This window comes from Alternaria ethzedia, assembly GCF_023757985.1.
Source record: "Alternaria ethzedia strain BMP 0044 chromosome Unknown scaffold_50, whole genome shotgun sequence".
NCBI lineage: Eukaryota > Fungi > Ascomycota > Dothideomycetes > Pleosporales > Pleosporaceae > Alternaria > Alternaria ethzedia.
The window spans coordinates 1-17,809 of NW_026056243.1; the positions used below are offsets into that span (position 1 = coordinate 1).

Genomic DNA, 17,809 nt, shown 5'->3' on the forward strand with positions numbered 1-17,809 from the left:
TACTAAACTATACTAAGTTATACTAAACTTTACTACTTTTTACTAGATTATACTAAGTTATACTAAGCTTTACTACTTTTTACTAAACTATACTAAGTTATACTAAACTTTACTACTTTTTACTAAACTATACTAAGTTATACTAAACTTTACTACTTTTTACTAGACTATACTAAGTTATACTAAGCTTTACTACTTTTTACTAAATTATACTAAGTTATACTAAACTTTACTACTTTTTACTAGATTATACTAAGTTATACTAAGCTTTACTACTTTTTACTAAACTATACTAAGTTATACTAAACTTTACTACTTTTTACTAGATTATACTAAGTTATACTAAGCTTTACTACTTTTTACTAAACTATACTAAGTTATACTAAACTTTACTACTTTTTACTAAATTATACTAAGTTATACTAAACTTTACTACTTTTTACTAAACTTTACTAAGTTATACTAAGCTTTACTACTTTTTACTAAATTATACTAAGTTATACTAAACTTTACTACTTTTTACTAGATTATACTAAGTTATACTAAACTTTACTACTTTTTACTAAGTTATACTACTTTTTACTAAATTATATTACTTTTTACTAAATTATACTATATTATACTAAACTTTACTATTTTTTACTAAGTTATACTACTTTATAGTAAATTTTACTAAATTTTATTTTTTATACTATATTTTACTATTTTATATAGTATTATTTTATATTATACTTACTTACGTTTTTTATATATTATACTATTTTATAATTTAATTAAATAAAACTACTAAGTAACTATTAATATACTTAAGATTATATATAATCTTATTATTATATATATATTTAGTTATTATACTTAAAGTATTAACTAATATAATTATAACTATAAGTAAGTAGAATTTTATTTTACTATAGTTTTATTTTTATATAGTAATATTTATTACTATTAATACTTATTTAGTTTACTAAGTATTATAATTACTTAAGTTTAATATAATAGTATACTTAAAAGCTATATAAACTCTTAATATTATTATTACTATAGTAAAGAGACTAGTAGTATCTCTATTAGAATAAATACTTAATATAGTTAATTATATTATATATATATATATATAGTTATTATACTTATCTAAATACTATCTAGACCTAGCTTTACTTAGTATACTAATTCTTAAGTTAAATAGCTATTTAGCTCTTTATTATATTACTAGTTTTACTACTATATTACTATAATACTATTACTATATTAGATAGTATAAAGAAAACTATACTTACTTTTATCTTTACTTTATTATATATTAAATCTATTATATTTAGCTAAAATAATATATTTATAGCTTTAGTATTAATTTAGAATACTAATATATTATATATAATAATATTAAAATAACTACTTTTCTTTTATATATACTTATTCTTATATATATCTTTTTCTTTCTTTTTATCTAAATTTACTAATTAGTAATTACTAAGTAATACTAATTAGTAATTACTAATTTTTTTTTTTTAGTAATTACTAATTAGTAATTACTAATTAGTAATTACTAGGTACTAAGCCTATTTAAGAATTACTAATTAGTAACTTAGTAATTACTAAGTAATTACTTAGTAAACGCCCAACCATGTCTAGCATGCACGTCGGTTTGGCTAACCACATTGTATGTACACAATGACGGACTGGGCAGCACGGCATAATGCTAGATAGCTTTCGGCTCTTGCATCAGCCTCTCGAGATAAACGGGCGAAACTTTGGCCTGCCTATCGGATGACCCGTAGATATAGAAGAAGGGCCGTAATCGTGTTTCCAAAGACAGTTTACATGGTCCTTTACCAATATTTTGTTGAACCTTCAGGATCAGGCGCCCAGCTGAGAATGCAGCGTTGAGAGCAGGACTGTCAAATCGGAGCGTTGCCCGCTCTTTACGGAAGGCATGGCAACATGTGAGAGCAGCTGACGCGGAGGTGGAGCGAGGCGAGGTAATCATCGTTCCAGAACAACTCACCCTAAGTATTGCCGGATAGAGATACGGGTTATAGTATTCGCCTGGTTGCAGAGTTACGAGATGGAGGGGCGGATGTGTTCCTATCCAGGGATGTATCCCACCAAACCCTGAAGGCATCTCACAATGTCCCGAGAAGATCTCGGGACGCTCGTAGTTACTGCCTCTAACAACAGCTCTTGCATTTCTGGACTGCCTTATTAGTAATTCCAGAAAGAACAATCGGCTTTTGGTCATCGTAAGCGGTGATTGATGACCTGCATCGTAGCAGTCTCTAAGCGATAGAATGCCGAGTACGTGGCTTCCCCTCAACCGCGATGCCACGGAAAGACACTACCGACGTGACATGCGAAATCGAAACACGCGATCGGTAGTTATGAAAGGCTATGTAATAGCGACCGGTGTCGAAAGTGTTGGTCTTCTCGCGTGTCTTTATGCTCCAACCGGATCGCACGAAAGTAGGGGAAGGATGCCCTTGCAAGTACGACGTTCTCGACTTTCGATGACAAGGGATGTCATCCGCATTGCATGACACGGCAGAAATAGAAACCCTCAGCTGAGACAATGTCGTCACCGACAAAGTGGCCGATATGAATGAGGCTCATTGCAGTCCGGTACCTGTCTCGTCGCACAAACCGCACGGTGGTCTGCAGCGACGTCTGGACTCGATAACAGATTAGGCTGTGGATAAGCATACGTGTGACCCTCTCGAACGTTCCTGATACACAACAAGGAAGGCTCGCCGGGAACTGGGCGGAGAACAGGGCAGCGCTGGCTGTGTCATCACCGCGCAGCCATGACGGATGTTCATTGGGAGTGCGGCTTGCATCCGCCGATGCCATGGTTTGAGGATGCGACGGCGCCGCTATGGCTGTGCACCCGCTCTTCCGGCGAGGCCTGGGATCGAGGAGCGCGATGCCAATCAGGAACGGCCGACGCGAATGACCTGCCACACCGCAAGCGCAACCAAGGCGAAATCGACCTTTCCGATTTGGCTCTCGAGGTACGCTGCCATCGTCGACTAAATCGCGACAAAGTGTTTCATGATTGTCATCCGCATCGTCGGCGGTGGCCAACTCACACCTGCAGCAGCTCGCAGCAGACTACCAGACTAGAGAAATGGAGGTGAGGTGGTCTTGTGTGCATCAGGGGCGAGTCAGGGCGAGTCAAAGCGTGACAGCACACCTCCCTTGCAAGCAGACTAATTCAGAACGTCCACGTTTTCTGGCGGTACCCACTTCGGCATGCATAACTAGCCCGAAAGGCCAGCGATGTCGAGTGGGGAGCTCCGGGCTGCTGATGCACCTGGCGTCGACCAGGGTGCCTGGAACGAGCAGAGGCGTCACTATACATACATGCATTCGGTAGTATGGGGTGAATAGCGTCTAGGCGATTTGGACGCCATTATACATACTACCCGTTCCCGCCCTCCGTCATTCTTCAATTCCATACCGCAGTAATTCTCCGACTTTAACACTCGCTCTCTGTCGATCGACGCACATCTTCGCCATGTCTAGCCATCCACGATACTACTTCTCGCTGCCTACTGAGGCGCCTGCACGATCTCGCTCAGCAAGCCGGCGGCCACCTCTAACACCATCAACGGTTTCTTCGCCATGCCTCACCACACTTGTGCCTGTAACCTCTCGACGGGACTCTGGAACGTCAACATCCGGTAGCCCGACCAAGGCCTCCATCCTCCTGGCCAAGGTTGCTTCATCGCCTACTACACCTCGAGGCGAGACGCCACCTGGAAGCCCGATGCTCACTCCACGATCGAGGTTGCAGTCGGAACCGGCCTACACTTCTGAGAGGCCTTCCATGTCAAGAACCGAGAGTGACCGCTACGTCCGCCAATACAGGCAGCAGGGTAAGCACTGAGCATGTCAGATTGAAGTAGCATGAGACTAACATTCTTTCAGATGGCTACATCAGCTTTCCTGACTTTGAGAAGTTCTGCCAGAACCAGAACCCATATGGTCAGCAAGACCGATCTGACGTCAAGACATGATCGGACATGCATCAGTCTTTGATGTCATGCAACAAAGACGTCTCTATCAACAACACCAGCCATACCACCGCTACACCTACCAGACTCACGTTCTCTTCTATGAGCAACTGTACAGCAATCTGTATCAAGTCGCCGCAAGCTGATGGTCTCCAATCTGGAAACTGCGCTGTTGGAAGGCATACATCTGGCCATCGTCTCTATTGTCACGGGGAACGGTAATGGGTATGGGTCGGACCAACGGATCTACGTCGCGACAATAAATGTCGAGATGTAAAGAGGAGGAAGGAAATTGTTACAGGATGTATATCCATGTTTTTCGTGATGCTGGACGCAGTAACTCGTCTGCGATGACGATCGCATTGATGACGTTTGCTGACGGTGGCTGGAGAAGACGCGAAGATGTAACTGGAATTTGGATGGGGGTGCTAGCGTGTGCGATGGGTAGTTAGTCTGTCCGCCACAGCTGAATGAACTGCGTAGATAGAACCGCAGCAATGTAACATATGTACATTACTTGGCAGCGCAAATTGTTAGTTTGTGAACAAAGTGATGCAGGTGATGTGGGTTTCGCAGACGTACCTAGGTAGAGACGCGAGACTGGAGTTGCGTGGTCATGGAGTCGCTTCAACACCATCTTTTACCCAAACTATTGCGACAACCATGTCATATCATGCGCATCTCGCAGTTGCCGCGCCTTCCTGCTGTTATACAGCCATTATGGTGCAGCAAAGGCAGGTATCGCATGCGCCACAGATGGCGACTCGAGAGATCCCAAAGTGCAGCATCACCGCTGCTATGTTGCCCGCAATGCATCCGAACGCGATCAGCATACCCTACTTCTGTACCCATTCACTGCTGATCTTCCCGTGATGTGCACTGGAGTGGTGTTGCTGCTGAGCGCCGCACTCGATTTTGGGCTTGGCACACGTGATGCGCGGCGCTACTGGGCTCGCTTAAGCGATTTCGAACACCACCAATTTGCGAGTTCTCAGTCTCCGACATCGACAGCGACAACCACCCTTCCACGACCGACAACAAGACTCGCAATCATGGCTGTCGGCAAGAACAAGCGTCTTTCAAAGGGAAAGAAGGGTCTCAAGAAGAAGACCGACACCTTCGCGAAGAAGGACTGGTACAACATCAAGGCGCCAGGAACTTTCGCCGTCCGAGAGTAAGAATTCCCGCTGCTCCACACGGGGACTCTATGCTTACTCTTCGCTCTCTGCAGTGTCGGAAAGACCCTCGTCAACCGCACCACCGGTCTCAAGAACGCCAACGACGCTCTGAAGGGCCGGATATTCGAGGTCTCGCTTGCCGATCTCCAGAAGGATGAGGACCACGCTTTCCGCAAGGTCAAGCTCCGCGTCGACGAGGTCCAGGGCAAGAACTGCCTGACCAACTTCCACGGTCTCGACTTCACCTCCGACAAGCTCCGCTCCCTCGTCCGCAAGTGGCAAACCCTCATCGAGGCCAACGTCGTTGTCAAGACCACCGACGACTACCTCCTCCGCCTCTTCTGCATCGCCTTCACCAAGCGCCGACCGAACCAGGTCAAGAAGACCACATACGCCCAGTCGTCCCAGATCAGGGCCATCCGCAAGAAGATGGTTGAGATCATGGCCCGCGACGCCAGCTCGTGCACCCTCGCCCAGCTCACCCAGAAGCTCATCCCCGAGGTCATCGGTCGCGAGATCGAGAAGGCCACCCAGGGCATCTACCCCCTCCAGAACGTATGTGGTTGCATGGACAATGCAGGATGACAGGCTAACATGGCACAGGTCCACGTCCGAAAGGTCAAGCTCCTGAAGGCGCCCAAGTTCGACCTTGGTGCCCTCCTCGGTCTCCACGGCGAGTCAAGCCAGGACGACTCTGGCCAGAAGGTTGAGCGCGAGTTCAAGGAGACCGTCCTTGAAGAGGTATAAGGTCTTGTTGGATAGGCAAGGGGTTCTTGGGTCTTTTCAACTTACCGCGGCATGATATCGGCATTCCAAAGGTGTTTGTGTTTACAATGAAAGATAAACATGCCCTTGATGCGATCCCGCGGCAGTGATGGCGTGCATGGGGTACGATCCGCATCTGGTGTTAACAGGTCATGCGGGAAAAGTATCATGGAAATGACATTGATGAGTTCCAATTCAGTACTGCAATGATGTGACTGGGCATTGTTGTGATGAAATGATGTCAGGCGAGATTGTCGAGGATAGAGGGGATCTTATGACGATGGTGTTCATGTCGATGGTGCGTGCGCTGTTGCCCTCTTGGAATTGGGTATTGCTAGGCAAGGGCCGTCGTGAAGGTAGCGAGTCCAAGTGGACATACGTTGTGAGTAGTACAAGCATGTAGCAGTAGGTCGATTAGTGCGATTGTAAGGTTAGAAAGAGGTATAGATTCCCGAGGTTTAGGAAGAGCGACCCAGAAGTGACTTTCGCACAACAATAGCCTGTGCCCGACGCTTTCGTTTGAGTACACGATCGAAACCCTGCTGTTGGCATAAGTAAAAAGGAAGGTAGCTTCAAGTGAGCATGTTCATGCGCAATGCAAGTGTATTGGTGTAGGATAGTAGTGTTGTGGGGTGCAGAGGTATCTGGAAAGAGCAACGTAGAAGGGGCTTTCGCGCGACCATGATCTGCACACACTTAACTTTTGTTTAAGTATACGATCGCAACCCTGCTGTTAGCATAAGTAAAAAGAGACGTGGCTTCGAGTGAGCACGTTCACGCGCAATGCGAGTGGGTGGTGTTGTGGGGGGGATACGTCTAGATCTGGAAAGATGCGGCTTTCGCACGCTGTGGACGCACACACTTTTCCGCACTTTCACATCCACTTCTACGCGCTCTTCGCATGCATTCTAACCCGAAAAAATAGATCTTTTTGGCAAAAATAAGGCAATGCCTTCCGCCAGAATTGAACTGACGACCTCGTCATCACGTGACGTCCCTTTCGGGACTAGCTCGACTCGAACCGAGTCTAGCGTTACTAGTGACGCGCTCTACCACTGAGCTAGGAAGGCTGTGGGCATCTTGTGCTGATTGATGAAGGGTAGCAAAACTAAACAATAGATATCCGTACACAGATGAAGGGCTAATTACAGCGGTTCGCAATCGATCAGAATGATTCCACCTGTGTGGGGTGGGGCCTTCGCACGTCACAACGAATAAGCGAGTTCTGATGACGACTCGCCAGCGAACCCTGCACGTCCGACCACCATGCACATCAGCATCCGACTAACCACAACCTCCGATGTCCCCCCTAACCATCTCACAATCCCCATCCCATAAACTTCGATCTGCAACCCAAACTCTGATAAACAGTGTCACGCCGAAGCGGACCTTTCCGAACCTCAATTCTGCGGTGTGCAAAACACCAATGCCAATGCGACAATCAATACAAATGACCTACATACGACGCAAAATCGAAGCGTCTCGACCTCCAAGGTCGCGCTGATCGTTATGAGATGATGTGGCCTTGCGCCGTCTTGTATCTCGCGTAGTCCGCGCGGAAGCGGGAAAGAGGACAAGTTCGTGGTTGCTGATTCAGGTTTCCGAGGTTGGTTCACCATCGCGATATCCTCACCGCTACTTTGACGAGAGGTGGGGAGACGTCAGCCAGCGTTGTTTCGCGACAGCGAACGCGTGCAGGTACGAGAGTATGGGCATCGGGATCGATCGTGGGTAGCTGGGTTAGGGAGGGTGGAGAGTTTGGGGAGGGATGTGGAGTAGTGGGTGGAGATGTTGGGTTGGGCTGGGGTGAGAGTGTCAGACTAGGTGGATTGCATAGGCGCTGCATGTGTGGGATAGAGTGGTTCTCATCGTCGATGGTGATCGTGGGTCGTGGTTGCTACCTGGATGCTTGCGTGCTTACTTGTCGGCTCTGACTGTACGCACTTCACGGTCCGATACATGTCGTTGTTGTCTGACCGGCCCGTGCCACGGTCAATACTCACGGGCATATACTATCGCGGCTCCGCAAAGCCTTCCATACCATAGACTTCTCTGGATACCGATGTGTGTATTACGCGGCTAGTATCTACACCCCGATGCTGGTCATGCACGCACGTTGGCTCCGGTGAAGCCCCAGTATCAACGCTAACCAATCCTCCGCACAACCTTGCTAGCAGGCAACCCTTCCCTTCTCCGTATCCTGACCCGGATGTCTCCCTTGGGAACTTTTATTCCCGCTCCATCAACCGCTTTGGGAAGCACCCACTTGGCGTCCTTCCGCTTGGCATCTTCTTTCTCCCTGCTCGCTTCCTCTTTAGCGGCTTTTTGCTCTGCAGTAGGCGCCTCGGCACCGAATGACGCTTCGTTGCCTGCTTCTTGGATGTGGTCGAAGAAGCTCTTCTTTGGCGCAGGTGAAATTTCCCAGAGTTGGGTGATGCCGGACACGATAGAGATGATGAGGTTGGTTTTGTAGGTCTGCGAGATATCGGTGGCCAAAATGATGGATGAAGACGCTGGAGTATCCACGAAACGGTCGGGCTTGAAGGTTCGTGGTGAGATGTGATGTGTTGGTGATGAGTTTATGAGAGATCGCGAGAGGCCCATGTCGACGTACGAGCCTGCTTCTAGCTCCCATTGCTCCGTATCATCCTTCAGATGAAGTGATCTGAGGACTTTATATGTGCTGATAGAGCAGTTGTATAGTCGCCGAGCTTCGTTGATGCATGAGCGAAGATAAGGTAGCGAGGTTGGTGTGAGCACTTCCTTCACTGACCCGTAGCGTATCTCTGGTGGTGCTGGGAAAGATGGGTGTATCGACGGGGGCTGTATGGCTTGAGCCCATGCTTTGGATTCTGCTTTGATCCTCTCAAGAGGCGAATCTTGTGAAGGCTTCGCACCCTCCGCCTTAGATGATGAGTAGATGTGTACAACCGTCCAGAACACAATCGGCATGACCTCTGAGTAAACATCGTGAACTACGTGAAGCCCGATCGAAGCTCGTAGTTCCGCTGGAAGTTCATGCTTGGTGAAGAGCTCGTTCAGCTTCATGAGCGGTGTAACTACATCGGCGTCGGTATCTTCTTCTCCGCTCACGCTCTCATCGTCGTCTGGTACCCTCCTCACTGGTGGATTCGACAAGTCTTCGAATTGCTTTGCAAAGTTCCTAAGCAATCTCTTTCGTGCTAGAGCTGCTCCCGGTAAGCCCTGGATAGGTGCTAGTCGCGGCAATCCAAGTGCGAGAGCCCAAAATCGTTCATTGCAGCTCGCCAGATCGGTGGCAAGGAGTTGATAAGATTCTGTAAACTGCGCTCCGACAATCGGGGGTAGGATAGCATTGCAGCAGAACTCATTGAGGAGTGTAAAGAGATCGCATTCGGCTTCCGAGGTTCCGTCTGTAAGTTCCACGTTTGAGACACGCTCCCACTGCATTTGATCGACAATCGATGAGTTGAATGTGACGAGGTCTGGAAGCGATTCGGTCAAGATGCGCAGCGATGCTTTGATCAAGTTGTCTCTGGCTGCTTCGTCGTACAATTCCGTTTTGACAACCTGGTTGATCTCATTTTGCAGCTCGAGATAATGACTTTCCATGACTTTCGGTAGGCTGAAGGCGTTTCGGAGGATAGCGGGTTGGTTGTTGTCTATTTGGTCCAGGTTATTCCAGTTGTTGTAGAGCTGGTCAAGTAGGGGTTCCGATAATAAGACGTTGTGTTTGGTCCCAGCGGCTTTGTACGCCACTATGCTTGCGGTCGCAGAGTCACTGTCTTGGGTCAGATAAATCCACGTACGCTGTGAGCACACCTACCGAATGCTGGCTAACCACTCCTCGCCTCCAAATGCGATGCTCGAGAGGTGGCGTACCCCGGGTATCCAGTATGGCAGCGATTGTACCCGTCTCTTCCCATCTTGGCTTTTGGTAACTGTTCCTGGACTTGAAAGTAGTCTAGTCGGTAGCAACACGAAGACTGCTGAAATTGCAAATGCAGGTAGCAGATCGAACCAGGAAAAGTCTTCAGGTATAGAGTTTTGCAAAGTTTGACCGAATCCAAAGTACCAGGCTAGAGCGAGTATGAACGGGCTGAATAGTGTGGTGTAGCATAACGGCAGAAACAACGTCCTTATAACGCTGTTCGAGGCATACACGCTCAGGAACAGAGTCCTGAGGGAACCCATACTGGCGGTGACGAAACCAACAGTCCAGGGCCGTGCTCGGCGATGACTCTACTCCGAATGACGAAAACGGAAAATGTCCAGAGTCCGGTGAGGTCGTGCGGACAACTGCAGAGGGAGTGTCGGGCGCGGTGAAGTCGTGAATAAGAATCGAATGATGTCCCCAGCCTCACCCCATGAGGCTCTTGCTCGGCGAGCTCAGGGCTTTGAAGTCGCAAACAGTCGATAAAGACGGCGATAACCGTTTTGAGGGACTCGGGAACCTTGCAGGGTGTGATTTGATGCGGCTGAACGTGATGTTCTGTAGGCCACGGTAGCATCCAATGCAGGCACTAGACCGTTGATCCCTGCTTAGCTCGCTTATTGAAGGACCCCTCAGCCCTATCACGATGCCGTTAGACAGAGATTTTGCAACATCGCGGTGTAAGACGAGTGCTTAGTTATCAGCACTGACAATGTACGTTGCTCAGCCCTCTAGCTGGTCTGAAGTGTGGCATTGCACGCCCTTTGTCGGCCGAGACGATACCGCTCTTTCCATCAGCGCCCTTTCCATTTGCAAAATGACTAATTCTGCTCTAGTCATTCAATCCTGCATTGGACTTCAATAGGTATATACAGGACTTTGTGTATAGTTGCGAGATAAGTCTTAGCTGACAAAGTCTGCTAAAGTTTATCAAACTCAAGCCCTCCCAATCTCCACTTCCAAACTCACAAAGATGGCATCCTCCCGCATCCCCACCACCCTAAACTTCATAACGGGCAACAAAAACAAGCTTGCGGAAGTTCAAGCCATCCTCTCCGGCGTAATTGAGCTCCGCAACCAAAATGTCGACTTGGTCGAAATCCAAGGCACAGTCGAGGAAGTTACAAAAGACAAAGCACGGAGAGCAGCCGAGGCCGTAAGCCATGATACCAAAGAGAAAGTCTTCTACAAGTACTGACGATGTGATTGATAACAGGTACAAGGCCCCGTCCTAGTAGAAGACACATGTCTCTGCTTCAAAGCCATGAATGACCTGCCTGGCCCTTACATGTACGCCCATATCCTCCCTTATCTCAAGCCACCTAATCTTGCCCATCTTCTTTCTCTCCTCCAAAATTCGTCCGTCTAACCTCCCCCACCCTTAGCAAATGGTTCATGCTCTCCCTCGGCGCCCCCAACCTCCACAAAATGCTCTCAGGCTTCGACGACAAATCCGCCCAAGCCGTATGCACATTCGGATATTGCGAAGGCCCCGGCCACGAAGCCATCCTCTTCCAGGGCCGCACCGACGGAAAGTTGGTGGAAAGTCGGGGATCTACTGTATTCGGTAAGTCAGCAAATCGCGCCTTTCCCTTCTAGTGTGTTGGAGGGTTGTGTAATGGAGATGGGAAGAGGCTAATAGCGTGTGTTTAGGTTGGGACTCATGCTTTGAGTACGAAGGTCAGACATACGCTGAAATGGACAAGAGCGAGAAGAACAAGATTAGCCATCGAGCGAAGGCGCTAGATAAGTTGAAGGAATGGCTGGCGAGTCAGAAGACTGGGGCGTAGAGCTCAACAATCATCATTGTGCTCATATTTCTCAATGGAGAGTATCAGGCGGTGCATGAAGCCACCACACCCACCATCATCATCCCATAAATGCCGTATTGGTATCATAACACATAACGCATCACACATATCCCATCCATCCGTCCATTCTCAGTCCCCACCCACCCATCTTCCACCCAACCCCCTACTCCTCCCGCCTATCCCTCCTCCACTGCTCAACCCACCGCTCCACCCTCTCCAAATTCCCCTCCACATCCTCATTACTCTCGCTCTTCAACTCCACCACAATCTCCTCTTTATAACTCTCCCTCGCCTCATCAAGCAACACCTGCATAATCTCACTATCCATATTCTCCTCCAGCTTCTTCCCCTTGTAGCCGCGCGCGGTAAGACGGTCATATAGTAACGTCGAGTCGCAGCGCAGCACGATGACGAGGTCGATCCAGCGCTCGGGGAAGAGGTCGCACGCGTGCCAGTCGAGGATGTAGCCGCCTTTGTCGGCGAGGGAGAGGGATTCTAGGTGGTCAAGCAGCTAAAGGGGTGGGGTTAGTGGTGTGGTTCGGAGGGTTTGGCTGGGATGGGGTGGCTAGTGGCTATGCGTACTTTGTCTTCGTCTACAATCCAACTCCCTGTTTCTTCATCTTTGCCCTCGTGGTAGCCTTCGTCTTTTACTATTTGGTTCACCGAGATGTGCTGGAATCCTGTTGCTTGCGCTAATTGCTCTGCATGTGTCGTCTTTCCCACTCCAGGTGTGCCCGTAATAACGATGTTGGGATTTTGGCGCGCCATGGTGTTGAGGAGGCTCGTCGCAGAGTCGGTCGCGTGGAGAGATCGCGTAGGGTGTCGGGGGTTGCGCGGGCGGCGATGTATAGGATAGCCGAGTGAATTCAATTCTCAGATACCGGATACGCTTGCGCGGTAGTCGGAGAGGGGTTTGACGTGTGAGAGAGGTATAGTGTGGTGTAGCGTTCAAGCGCTCTGGCGCGTCCGATGATGTCGCATTCCAGAATTATTTTTCGACGCCCGAACTTCACCCGGCACAACCCCCACCACCCCGCACTACGCATCTTGACATGGGCCCCCAAGGCAAGCACACGCACGACATCTCAGGTATGACGCTGGGTGCAAGGATATGTAGACAAGCAAAGCATATACGTCAGCTCTTGAAAGCGAGACGTGGTAGGCTACATAGCAAGGTGAGGCGACCGTTATCGCATAATCCTACCGAGGTTGAGCATCACATCTAAATCATACAGGTCACGCTGACTACTACCCAAAAGTGAGGCTTCAAACTTTTCTTTCATTGACCCGTGACATGCGCTCAAGACTATTTACGCCGTCTAAAAAACCTCGTAAACATGACATGCCTGACCCAAGGAAACATGCTGCAAAACCCCACCTAGACAACGCCTTAGATGCTAGTGATCGTTGGTGGCAAGAATCCAGTAGCCTATTCGAGCAAATGTCTGGAGGGGCGGGAAGAAGTGGTAGGGGGAGGGGGAGAACTGAGTAGTTCTTAAGATATCTAGTCCAGAGAGAGCTCCAACCAACCATTGCCGAACGAACACCCCTGAACTCTTTTGATGCAGTATTACGCCGAGTAAGAAATCGTGAAGTGAAATATCGGACGCAGAGAGTCATTTAAAAGACATCTCAGTGTGATGGAAGGCGACTGGGAGGCTAGCCTGGACCGAACATGCCGCTCAAAACGACTGGGGATATTGTGATCTGGGGAATGCGAGAGTTTTTGGTGCAGCATTTAGCTCTGCTTGCACTCAGCAGCCTCCTGCTTTGGTTTTGTGCCGTCGTTCTGATACTGCGTTAGATGGCTGTATTCTGTAGAGTGACTTGGACTGCTTACCTCGTCGTCTGACTCCTCCTCCTCATCGCGGTCATCGCTGAGCTCGTCCTCGTCCTCATCGTCCTCGTCTTCAAACTCGCCCTCGTCGAAGTCCTCAATGTTCTCGTACTGAAGAGCCTCGCCGGTGAACCAGTCAATGGCGCGGGGGATAAGCTTCTCCTTGATGTCCTCACCGAGCTGGTAGTCGAGTTCGAGACGCTCCTCGATATCGGAGGTGGCGTCGTCGTCGTCTTGTGGGGGCTTGGGTGGGTCGAAGAAGTTGAAGAACGACTCTGTAGGCACGGTCTTCTTAACGACGCGGGTCTGCTTGGTGTCTGAGAAAGTTAGTTGCTAGTCAAATACCGACAGATGTGAAGATGCTCACTCTTGTTCCTCTGCTTCTTGCTCTCGATGCGGACGGTCAGGTCCTTGCCGGCCTTCCAGTCAACCTTGTCACCCTCGGCGTGGTCGTAGATGAAGTCGCCGCCGTAGCCGTTCTCCTCCTGGTAGAAGTAGGTCTTGGTGATGGTCTTGTTGGTGAAGAACTCGTTCTCCTCGAATTCGAAGATGAGGCGGAAACCGGGGCGGTCGAGGTACTCCATGCGGATGTCGGTCAGGTGCTTCAGAGCAGCCTCGTCGCGGTCTGTGATCATCTCGGCGAGCGAGATCTGGTTCTTCATGGCGCTGAGCCAGAACTCTGGGATACCCTTGACGTCCTTGCCCTCGTCCTTGTTGAGCTCAGCCTCGGGCTGGTCCTCATCCTCGTAGTCCTCGTCTACTTGCTCGCCGACCTTGACGCGGTCTTCTGAGGGCTCCTCGGCGCCGTTGACGATCTTGGCACGGGTCTGGTATAGCGGTGTGAACTTGGCGAAGTACTTCTTCTCGAGCTGCAGGACCTCCTCTTGGAACTCGGCCTCGAGCTTGGAGTGCTCCTTCTGGACGCCCTTGAGGCCGGCAACACGGCGGCGGACCGAGGCAGGCAGCGACTCAATGTAGCCGCTGGAGCGGCCGACGAGCGAGCCGAGCTTGTTCTGCATCATGGCGACGAGGGCGGGGTTGGCAGCGAAGAGACCGGCGGCAGTGCGCTCTAGTTCCTCTGCGAAAAAGCGAGTTAGCGGTCAAGGCCTTCACGAGAATACAAGGCGGGGTTGGAGGGGCAGCAGCGTGGCAGAGTGCGACGTACCTTCCTTGATGCTGCTGACGCCGGGCTGCTGGGCGCGCGACGATATGGGCGCAGCATTGGCGGGTGTGTTCTGGGGGGTGCTGGCAGGGCGCACGTTAGAATGTGGTACGTCCATGTTGGGGGCGTGTGATGGTGGTGTTTGGGCGAGGCCAAAATTGTGTGGCGGAGGGGAGGGAAGCGACTTACGGGGCGGAGATGGAGTCCATCTTCTTATTGCGGATCGGCTCAGACATCTTGGCAAATGAGTGATGTCGGACTGCGAGTGGCGAGTTGGGGTGCAAAAGGTGGATGTTGTGGGTGAGCCGCAGAATTGTTCGGCGGGCTGAGCGAGAAGAACAGGCGCTGGGCAAGGCAAGGTCGCCCCTCTACGGCACTAGTCACGCCTAGTGCGAATTCCAACCGGACACTGCGAGACGGCAACAAACAAAGCCTTTGCGACCACCAAGACTATCGACGCTGCCGTGGACGGGGAGAGATGCAGTGCGCGAGGGAGAGGCGGGCGGCGTGTCTATTTGTACCCTGACCGTCTTTTGGGCAGAGGCGTGGCACGTGTGCCCTGCCTTGCATCTCTCCGACACTGTAGACGGGCGATTCAAGTTTATCTGGCGGTGATACCTCACTTGCTTGTGCGCGCAGTAGTCTACCACGTCGACTGCTCTGCACCGTGGCCACGGCCGACCTTGCCCGCCGGTACTGGGAGAGCGGACATGGGGACATGGGGAGCGCATATTTTTCATTGCATTGCGTGACGAGCCTTTTCCTCCGACCTGCCCAAAGCCGGCCGGAAAATGCCCCGACTGAACTATTGCGCACACCGTACTTACACTGAGGTGCTGTATACCGCCACGGCCGCCCTGGAGCGAATACGATCTCTACACACGTCCGATCAGCGTCAGCTTCGATTAGCAGCCACACCTGCCTTCTAGAACAAAGCGGGTCTCTGGAAAATCCTTAGCAAACCCTTAGCAAAATCTCTCTGGCTCCATCGCGCTTGCCTAAACTCAAAAGCGGAAAGCGCCCCTGGGCAACCACGGATGGCAGCATGTTGGGGGTGGATGTCACCAAGAGTCATGTTCTCTACTGGCGACTAGCGGCCTGTGCAAGCACACTATTTCCGGCAGTTGCAATCGTCAAGCAAGAACTGAACCTTTTGACATGGACATGGCAATGATGCTTCTACAGTCTTCCCTGTATCCTCCCCAACCTCCTCGTAGCCACAACGGCCATACACGCCGAACAAGCCCCAATGAACAGACAAACCGCAATCGCATTCGGGCCATCCGTCTTGTGGTGTTCCTCTGGCGGCGCCTCGCTCAGCTCCGGGCTTTTCCCGGGCTCCAGGATGGAAAACACTACCCACGATATCCCTGTGCCCATGAACTGAGGCAGCGTGGTATACAGGTTCATGATGCCGAGGTATTGCCCTGAGCTTGCTCCGCCGCTGGAGGAAGGCGCGCTGCCCTTTTCGAGGTTGGATTGCGCTTCGGGAAGGTCGATAGAGGTGCGCTTTGGGTGGGCGGAGTGCGAGGAGGAAGTGTTGAGGCGGTTGATTTCTACACCGAGGAAGGCGAAGGGCGCCCAGCAGGCGACGGACCATGATCTGTGTTGTCAGCTTGGGTTCAATGAGTGATGTGGTGATGGTGGTTACTCACACGCCACAGCAAGCGATGATGATGGTTGCGTGCCTCAAACTTCTCACAAAAGGTGCCATGACCATACTTCCTGCAAAGATACAATGCGCAGTTGTCCACGCGGTAAGCAGGCTTGGTTTGTATTTCGCCAGTCCCGTTAACTGCTTAGGTGGGCGAGAGAAGCCAGGACCCTTTTCGTCTTCTTCTGGGCTCTGTACGAAGAAAGGCAGGAGAACAGACATGACGAATGTAATGATGGAAAAGGCGATGAGGGCCATGGAACCAATGCGGCCGACCTTCCCTGTGAGGTCACCCGCAGCTTTGACTTCTGCTGGGGCGTCGTATCGTAGGTATACTTCACCAACCCACGTGGTGCTGTAGAAGAGGAAAGGAAACCAGCCTAGCCACTGTCAGCTCTTGATCACAGAAACAATATAATAATGACATACCAATCCAAGCCCAGAACTGGACTGTGCAGATAGCCTGGATACTTCTAGGCAGATTCAAAGCAGTATGCGCGATAGTACCGAGAACTTGCTTAAGATCCAGCTCCTTGCCCTCCTCCGCCCCATCATTAATGAGCACTCTCTCGGTGACAGCCCAACTCGTTGTCCCAATCGCCAAGCAGAGCGTCAACGCCGCAACACCCGTCAACTGCTTGAACTGTGTATCCCCCAACATAGGTCCAAACACATTCTTCAGATCAATTGCTCCCGCCCCGTACCCAATCAGACTTCCGACCGCCACCATTCTACTCGCCCAACTACTGCCCATTTGCTGTTTCGCAATCGGCAATGTGTCGACGACCAGGCCTCTGCAACTCCCCTGCACGGCATTGATAGCGAAATCAATACCGTATATACTAAACACCGCCACGTATATCGTTGCGCTCTTAGCCGCAGCCTCGTCTTTTATAAAGTACCGAACCACCTCTTTCGTCCAGCCCAGCAGCAGCAAGAACATGGCCACCAGGATCGTACCAAAGAACATGAACGGTCTCCGGCGGCCCCAACGAGAGGTAGACCGATCCGCGACGACACCGACGATAGGTTGCATTATGAGACCTGAGAGCGGACCGGCAACCCATACGAGGGATATCTTCGACTTCGTGAGACCAAGCTCGAGGAGGTAGGGTGTGCAGTATGTCATTTCGACATTCCACGTGAACCTGCATGGTGTTTAGTACAGGGTGCAAGTAGAACTCGTGGGAAGCGGAGATTTACTGCAAGCCGATGAGGGAGGCTGTGAGCAACGCCATGCGCATGCTCTCAGTCGAGCCCTTGACTGAGGGTGTGCCCTGCCATTGCGCAACAGACGGCATCTTCCCCTAGGACTGTCCTCGTCCTTGCACCGTGGCAGCAACGTGGGCGCAGTCGCGTGCGCTTCTCTCGGGGGTCTTCGCGTAGTTAGGGAAACGTGGAAGGGCGCATTGGGTAGCCGGATCGTGTGGTAGGATTTCGTATTACGTTCGCGTTATGCAGGGACTCGGTCGGGCCAGG

At 50.2% G+C, this 17,809-nt stretch overlaps 7 protein-coding genes and 1 non-coding gene across 8 annotated transcripts; 3 read left to right on the top strand and 5 right to left on the bottom strand.

Moving 5' to 3' along the window:
• Positions 1-3,511: 3,511 nt before the first annotated feature.
• J4E87_010495 (uncharacterized protein) lies at positions 3,512-4,013 on the top strand (the record flags this gene model as incomplete). Its single annotated transcript, XM_049382069.1, has 2 exons — positions 3,512-3,872; positions 3,925-4,013. The coding sequence occupies 2 exons, from the start codon at positions 3,512-3,514 to the stop codon at positions 4,011-4,013; spliced, it is 450 nt and encodes a 149-aa protein (XP_049228147.1).
• A 1,049-nt stretch (positions 4,014-5,062) lies between these two features.
• On the top strand, positions 5,063-5,935 carry RPS1 (ribosomal 40S subunit protein S1B; the record flags this gene model as incomplete). The annotated part of the gene is made up of 3 exons (XM_049382070.1): positions 5,063-5,184; positions 5,242-5,743; positions 5,792-5,935. The coding sequence occupies 3 exons, from the start codon at positions 5,063-5,065 to the stop codon at positions 5,933-5,935; spliced, it is 768 nt and encodes a 255-aa protein (XP_049228148.1).
• A 967-nt stretch (positions 5,936-6,902) lies between these two features.
• Positions 6,903-7,023, bottom strand: J4E87_010497. The gene has a single exon. It is a non-coding gene; the product is annotated as a tRNA-Thr (tRNA).
• A 1,075-nt stretch (positions 7,024-8,098) lies between these two features.
• Positions 8,099-10,126, bottom strand: J4E87_010498 (uncharacterized protein; the record flags this gene model as incomplete). Its single annotated transcript, XM_049382071.1, has 2 exons — positions 8,099-9,713; positions 9,759-10,126. 2 exons carry the CDS (start codon positions 10,124-10,126, stop codon positions 8,099-8,101), a joined length of 1,983 nt encoding a protein of 660 aa, XP_049228149.1.
• A 713-nt stretch (positions 10,127-10,839) lies between these two features.
• J4E87_010499 (uncharacterized protein) lies at positions 10,840-11,656 on the top strand (the record flags this gene model as incomplete). Its single annotated transcript, XM_049382072.1, has 4 exons — positions 10,840-11,022; positions 11,083-11,156; positions 11,252-11,433; positions 11,520-11,656. The coding sequence occupies 4 exons, from the start codon at positions 10,840-10,842 to the stop codon at positions 11,654-11,656; spliced, it is 576 nt and encodes a 191-aa protein (XP_049228150.1).
• Positions 11,657-11,840: 184 nt separating this feature from the next.
• Positions 11,841-12,445, bottom strand: J4E87_010500 (uncharacterized protein; the record flags this gene model as incomplete). Its single annotated transcript, XM_049382073.1, has 2 exons — positions 11,841-12,188; positions 12,260-12,445. The coding sequence occupies 2 exons, from the start codon at positions 12,443-12,445 to the stop codon at positions 11,841-11,843; spliced, it is 534 nt and encodes a 177-aa protein (XP_049228151.1).
• A 970-nt stretch (positions 12,446-13,415) lies between these two features.
• On the bottom strand, positions 13,416-14,794 carry J4E87_010501 (uncharacterized protein; the record flags this gene model as incomplete). The annotated part of the gene is made up of 4 exons (XM_049382074.1): positions 13,416-13,466; positions 13,518-13,831; positions 13,882-14,592; positions 14,680-14,794. The coding sequence occupies 4 exons, from the start codon at positions 14,792-14,794 to the stop codon at positions 13,416-13,418; spliced, it is 1,191 nt and encodes a 396-aa protein (XP_049228152.1).
• A 1,061-nt stretch (positions 14,795-15,855) lies between these two features.
• On the bottom strand, positions 15,856-17,631 carry J4E87_010502 (uncharacterized protein; the record flags this gene model as incomplete). The annotated part of the gene is made up of 4 exons (XM_049382075.1): positions 15,856-16,279; positions 16,332-16,710; positions 16,760-17,478; positions 17,534-17,631. The coding sequence occupies 4 exons, from the start codon at positions 17,629-17,631 to the stop codon at positions 15,856-15,858; spliced, it is 1,620 nt and encodes a 539-aa protein (XP_049228153.1).
• Positions 17,632-17,809: the final 178 nt, after the last annotated feature.